This window comes from Puntigrus tetrazona, chromosome 20 (genome assembly GCF_018831695.1).
Source record: "Puntigrus tetrazona isolate hp1 chromosome 20, ASM1883169v1, whole genome shotgun sequence".
In the NCBI taxonomy this organism is placed as follows: domain Eukaryota; kingdom Metazoa; phylum Chordata; class Actinopteri; order Cypriniformes; family Cyprinidae; genus Puntigrus; species Puntigrus tetrazona.
In genome coordinates this window covers 2626421-2633598 of record NC_056718.1, presented here as the reverse complement: position 1 = coordinate 2633598, position 7178 = coordinate 2626421, and the positions used below count along the sequence as shown (strand labels likewise).

Here is a 7178-nt window from a genome sequence, read left to right as displayed (position 1 = left end):
CCGTTTTGGACTTTCTGTTTGGTATGAATGAAACACGCTGCATAAGAGTCAGCACTCCATAATGTTCATATTGTCTCATTTAGAATAAATCAAATTTATTTACCCATGTGCTAACACCTCCAAAGCATGCAGACAAAAAAAAAGTGATTTAAAATGCATCTGATTGACAGGCAAATTGTGAATAATATCTGCCAGATGCACATACAATACATGTGCTCTTTGTATAAACTGTCAAAAATCCAAAATCTTAAATAAAAACAAAACAAAAACATCCTCTTGGTGGTCACATCCAGCTGCAGATTCACAGATCAATTTCCTGTTTTGTCAGGTGTGCAGAAGAAAACACTCTTAGATCTATATAAGGCTTATTACTAATCCTTTGATAGTTCTCTTCGTGTGAAGAGGTGGATACTATTTGTGCTCCACCATAAGTTGGAAGGTTAGTCTTGTCACATACAGCCTACATACCTACAGCAGCACCCGATCTGAACTGTCTTGCAGTTCCATTTTTTAAAGGAAATTCTGCCCACTGATGGCATAAGTTTCCTTGTTTAAAGTTAAAGTTTTTTGAAACTTTTCTTATTTTTTTTATTTATTTTGTGTAAAATTCTTAATTTCTGATGCATTATGTCAGCTACAACATGGTCTGAGACTCAGACTGGTTAGAGAGAAGGAACATACTGAAGTTTCAACTTTCCCAGTCAGCGTGACAGACCATGATGCAATGTACAAGAAATAATGTGAATGCTAAATAGTTGCAAAATAAACAAACTTACTTACAAACTTGTATACTGTAAAGATTGGCGAAGGAGGGTTGATGGTGGTTTTTCAGGGACTGGGCTTGGGTCCTTCCTTCCAGTGAAGGAAAATCTGATTCATTTTGGACAATGCTATGCTTTCAGCTTTGTGGGAATAGTTTGGGGAAGCTCCTTTTTTTATTCTAGCATGCCACTTTCCATTAGTGCCTACACCAACTGTACCCAGCCTTTTTTTCATTTCTCTCTCTTATACAACTTACTTGATTTAGAACTACTAAACTACACAAAGAACAACCAAATACATATATAAGAGCGTATGTATATCTGAGCATATGGATATGCTGTCACGCTTTCACCTTAATGTGTGTGTGTGTTGTAGGAGATGGTGTTTCCAGTGGGTTAGAAAGGTTAAGAGACGTTCACAGGGAGGGGGAGGGCTACATAATTCAAGGTTAAAGGGTAGTGTAATGAGCAAAGAGTCACCAGTTGCACACTCTCTGCCAATCCGCCATAATTAAACTCACATTTAGGGTAACAAAGTCAGAAGTTCCATAACATGAAGAGCTTATTCTTCCTCTGTTTGGTTTCTTTAAATTAGTTTTCTTAGCTGCATGTGATTTCCATTCAAGATCTTGTGAGGGAAATGTGTGTGAGGAAGAGGGGGGCCGGGGGTGATCGAAGGAGGAAGTCCAGCTTGGCAGGGCAGGGCGTAAGCGAGAGAAGAAGAGAACAGCAGTGTAGACTACATAGGCTTGAGTAAGGACAAAAAATAACCAAGGGGAGAAGTAGATGGGCCAAAGACTATAACAGGGAACACGACAACACATACTGTCTGGGCATTTAGAGTTGTTTGCGGGGGGAATCATGGCCTCTCTGCTGTTTGGATCTATCTGTGCTCTCTGCATCTTGTCAACACTCACGCACACAGCTTCTTCACAAGAGTTCAACACAGTCTACAGGGTAAGTCCTCTCTTTATGGCTGAGAAAAGAGCAATATTTGAGTTAACGTCATATGATAAAGTTTTTATTCTTTTATTCTTGTTCTGCTTTTTTTTTAAGTTGCATGCGTTCAGAATTATCATTATTATCAAAAGAGATTTAAGTATGCTAAAAAATTCCTAAACAAATTCAGTATTTATTATTTGAACTAGGCTATGCTAGTACTTACTGAATGTCAGTAAGTGCCTCGTTTGTGTTTTTTTTTCTCCCCAGGAATTATCCAAAAAAATCACTTTAATACAAAGTGTATTGTGAAACCTTCTATACGTTATATATACTTCATTAACAAATTTAAAACAATAGCTCTTATCTCTGGGCTGATGTTCCTGAAGATACTGAGATTTGGTCAGAATGAAATGTTTTACATGGCCGTTTGGGTGTGGACGCCTTTTTTTGGAATCTAGTGTTGCAATTAACTTGAGATTTAGTGTTTAATATGCTATGGAAAAAAAGGTTGTTTGTGAAGGTCTTTACAAAGAGAGAGGCTCACACGTCTCATGCTCTGTAAAAAAAATGCCCACCACAAAACTCAGTGCCCTCCCCACCCCCACCTACCCAACGAGCAGCTGTTGAGAGTCTAGAGGGTCTAATAGTCCCTCCTGACCGGAAACGCAACAGAGGCGAATAGAGGCCAACTGTTGGGGGGCTCTCTAACTAGACTTTTTTTATTATTATTATTATTTATAGACATGTTGCTCCTAATACAAAGTCTGTTTTACAAAATAATATAGCCATTTCAGAATTTGGCAACATGGCTTCTTAATTAATACAATATTTTTGATGCTTATATATGAAATAAATTAAAACTCTCTTTTATTAAAAATATCTTTAAAATTTGTGCTTAAGGAATGTCACTACTAAACATCCTTTTTCTAAGATAACACTGTGATAACTGTGATAGCTAGCGCATGGGATTAGTATCTTTGTATTGTTGCAGCGACAAAAGGGAACACGCAGTCCTCATATTTGGGGGAAATTGACTTAATTTTAGTACTGTTACACAGTTTAATTTTTGTATTTTAGTAATGTTTTAGTATGCGAGTTAAAATTCTGTAATATGATGTAGTTGCTACCAAAGCATTACTGTCACTACCAAAACTTTGCTTTGTCAAAAAGAATGTATATAACTAATGAATCCTTAACTTTGTAAAAGGCCAAAAGCTGATCATACTTATTTCCTGGCCAGGATACAGCCAGGAAAAATGGCACTCTATTGAAAACACAACAGATCTCATGAATTAGAATTGAAATATTGCTAAATATTTAACTGTTATTGATGTTTGTTTGTTTATGTCCATGTAGAGATGGAGTAGTAAACTGATTTTATTTTATTTATAATTTCAGGCATTTATTTCTTCTCTGCCTTTATTCATTCTTTTCAAAACAATACAAAACACGGAAAGCCAGTCTAGAATAAATGGAGCAGAGTGACAGATTTTCCCCACCCCCACTCACATTTTTCCAGTTTTCTCAGAGAAACATGCCCTGAGCGATCATGGATATAACATTCAGCACTGCATGCATAGTTTGGAATGCTATGAACGCTGACACAAATATTCCAGTATTCAAATAATAAAATGTCTCAGTGTGTTGTCATATTTTATACCAGAACTCTTGGAACACAGATTGGCCAATAACATTTAAGGACCAAAACACTCCTAAGCTATAGACTATCCAATAGAATTTGAGGACGGTGTTGTTCTGAACTGGTATGCACTGTTGTGTATCTAAGTTAGTGTGTATCATCACTAAAACAATGTAAACTGTGAGAAAGAAGGAGAGAGAGATGTGTTACAGGCAAGAAGGATAACAAGCTGTTGCAATAATTGCGAGCCCCCTGAAATGGGCCTTTTGTATATTAACATTTACCTATTACTAGACATTTTAATCCAAAACAACTCAAGTATATCCATTTTTATGAGCTCATGCTTCAAACTTACCAGATTTCCGACTGTTTATTCTTACCAAGACCTGCCCACTTAAGCCAAAGGAATGCTTCCCTTGGTGGCATAGTTTTTATATGTGCATCCCAATTTTTGTGTTCGCATGGACAACAGGTTCACTAGGTAGCATACATATACTGAATACATTAATCTGTGCATCCAGTCAACTGTGAACAACATGAAGTAGAGCAAAGAAAAGGAAATATCCCCACCCTTTAGCCAGAAAGAGTCCACAGTCTGGCATTCCAAACTGCAGTAGACAAATGCATTGAGAACAAAACACTTATAAAATTTAAATTAAACAGACCGTTCAGACAGAATAGTACAATAAAGCGGATTAGTGAGTCACTGTTGGTTAAAGGTCTAGTCCATTTGGACAAGTCATTATGTATTATGGCATTATGTGCCAATGGCTTTTGGTTGTTGACTTGTATGGTCTAGTCAATGTTCAATGTGAAACAGTTAAATTAGAAAAGTGGTTGTTGTAATTATATACTCCGCTTAATCTAGACAGTTCAAAAATAAAAAGTGAAAGGGTGTGATGTATGAAGCTCAGCTTTGTTCTGTTCTGCAGTGGGAGCTGTCTGCATTAAACAATTCTCACTATACTACAGAATAGTACTAACAACAAAGCTCCTTTCATGCCACTCAGTAGCATTCAAGGGATGACTTCCTGTCGACATTTGATATGTAGGGTGAACAACTGAAGGCAATATGCATAGAAATAATATTCATATATAAAATTATGGCAAAAATTTTTTTAATCAATAAATTAATAAATAAAAAAATAAAATGTTGTTTCCAAGGTTTTTGAGTATTTTAAATCCAAAGCTTGGGGTCTATATGGTTCTATTGAATATGCAAATTCAACCATATACGTTTTAACCAGAAACTGAATCTGAAGAAAAAGAGGTAGAGCAAATTATATAGCGTCATTACAAATGGATTTGTAAGGAATTTTTTGTATTGCTCTCTACGCTGTTGAACACAATGACATGAATCTTTGGCTGTCTGATAACAGCAAGGCCTCTCATACCTTATTTTAGAAAAAAAATAGCCCTTTCCAATATTAATGGGGAGTTTTGACTATTTTATTGACTCTGAACTTTGAATCTTGTTCATCAAAATGAATTTTTTTTCCCCCAGTCATTTTGTTCATTTCAACAGAATATTATTAAAAGGGTAATTTCCTCGTTCCCCAGAACACTTCTACTTACATGACTTTGACCACATTTTGAATAATAAAAAAGCATAATGCAACCAAGGCCAATAATACAATTCAATTCAATGCTTCAGGCTCACCTCCCGATATGCTGCCTTTTCTTCAGCACTAGTTCTTTTGTGTTGGTTTGGTATGTTCCTGCACAAAACACTCGAGAAGCGAACTAGGCCTCATAATTTCTGTTTTCTGTGAAGAATCAATAGGATGTTATGATGCACAGTCACACAAAATGAACAAATCCCTTGCTGAGACAACTCTATGCTTTCGAGTCATATTAAAGATTTAATAAAATTGAACAAATTGTTCATGAACGACACTTTCTACTTTCAAAGAAAGTAATGTGCGAACATGTGTATGTGGAAGCCTGGTGGTTTAAAAAAAGTACACAGCTGACTTTTTAGTGGAACTAAGGAACTATTTTTTATAACACATCAATACATACATTTTTGGTTATAATATTTACACTACGTTTTTTAAAAGCAATAAGGTACTCAAGGAATGCTATATTGTGAATAAGTCACAGAGGTTGCAGGAACGCTAATTCCAGTCAGTAAAATCTTATAGTACAATAAAAAAATGTAACAACAACATGGATCATAAACATAATAAATCATGACCATCAAATCTCATATATACAAGTACACACTCAAATAGGATGTTTGGTTTCTCAGGCTACTCATTTCAAGCAGTAACGATGACTCACACGGGATGTTTCAACTTCCCACGGTCTTTGCTTCAAGAGTCCCCTGGGTATTTATTTGCAAGATTATATTAGATCATATCAGATTAGACACATATGGCTCACCCTAAAGGACTTTCACATTACTACAGAGCTTGCCTTGTCATTTTCTGCAACCCAGCGATTCTTGTCGATAATTTTAAGTATCATGTTTCCATACTCTGACATAATGTAAGGAGGCAAAATTGTCACTCTGCTGGAGCTGTTTAGTCCAATGTAAAATCACGATCCAGGGGCCGGATTCACGAAAATCTTTTTAATATATAATTTATCTTAAGAAATGTATTCACTTATAAGAAGTTTATAAGAATGTGCAATTCATTACTGGCACATTTTAATTGTGTCACTTTATTATCCTGTTTTAAAGTAACAGCCACATCCCGGTGAAGTGTTTGAATGTAATCATAGTTCGAATGAAGGCATAAACTACTTGGGTAATTTGACGTGGATGATAAGAAAAGAAACAAAAACTTCACTAGGCAAGGGCTGGTGGTTCTTATCAAAGAAATTAGAGCAAGGAAGAAAATACTCCTTGTAAGATTGGATAACAGTATGAGAGGATCTGCTCAGTCTATAAGAGGCCTTTCTGGCTCTCTCTCTCTCTGTTGACAACCCATAGTATTTCCATCTGGAACACAAATATGTAATAAGGCAAATATGTTAGTTTATATATGTATGATATTGTAGTAGTTACACAGAATGGTACAGTTTTATTATTTTGTAATGTTTAATAATAATTTAATTAAAAACCTTATACTTTATAGATCTACAACCAGTTGGCAGTTATCTTAATTTCAAGAAGATATTTAAGATGATTTTTAAGAATATTAAGAAGAATTTCCAGGAATACAAAAGTCTTTTTGCTGATCTACCAAACAGCTATGGGAAGGCACATGCTATCGAAACAGTAACTTTATCTATTCTGTGTCTTCATTAGAACAAGTTTAGTAAGACATTTGCCTACAGATACTGAAAAGGCTAGGCCTTGTAATATTTTTTGTAATGCAGGTTTATCTGACAGTATATTCATCCTAGTTCTTTCACATATATAAAGTGTTATGAAAAAGTATTTTCCCCATTGTCTAATATTTCTGTATATTTTCAGGCTAACTGTTATCAGGACTTTAACTAAAACATAAGAATGTGTTCCTTTATGAACAAAACTGAACAGAACTCCTTCAGCTCATTAACAGTTGTAGTTTTTCAAGCATGAATGATATGTTTTTGGATTTGGACTAGGCCATTCTAAAATTACATTTTCTTATTATTTTCAACATATGGGGAAATGCTGGTATGCTTTGGATAATGACCTTGCTGGATAACCTAACTGCACTTCGATTTCAGCTTACAGACAGATGGTTAATTCTCCTGGACAATACTTAGACACAAAGCCAAATTGATCTTGATAGAGTCATGTAGACTGACCTTAGCTAAAGTGAGCAAAGAGAATCAAATAAATTTATAAATGTAATATGATGGTTGTCATGGACCACGCCTCTGTGGCTCTCTCCGACGGC

General features: G+C 35.5%; 1 protein-coding gene across 1 annotated transcript in view; it reads left to right on the top strand.

Annotated features, from left to right (window-relative positions):
- The first annotated feature begins 1455 nt into the window (after positions 1 to 1455).
- Positions 1456 to 7178, top strand: part of lama4 (laminin, alpha 4) — a 35732-nt gene continuing 30009 nt past the window's right edge. Inside the window, exon 1 of the mRNA XM_043219999.1 lies at positions 1456 to 1718. Coding sequence (XP_043075934.1) covers positions 1623 to 1718 — 96 coding nt within the window. The 5' untranslated portion in view covers positions 1456 to 1622. The remainder of the gene's footprint in view (positions 1719 to 7178) is intronic.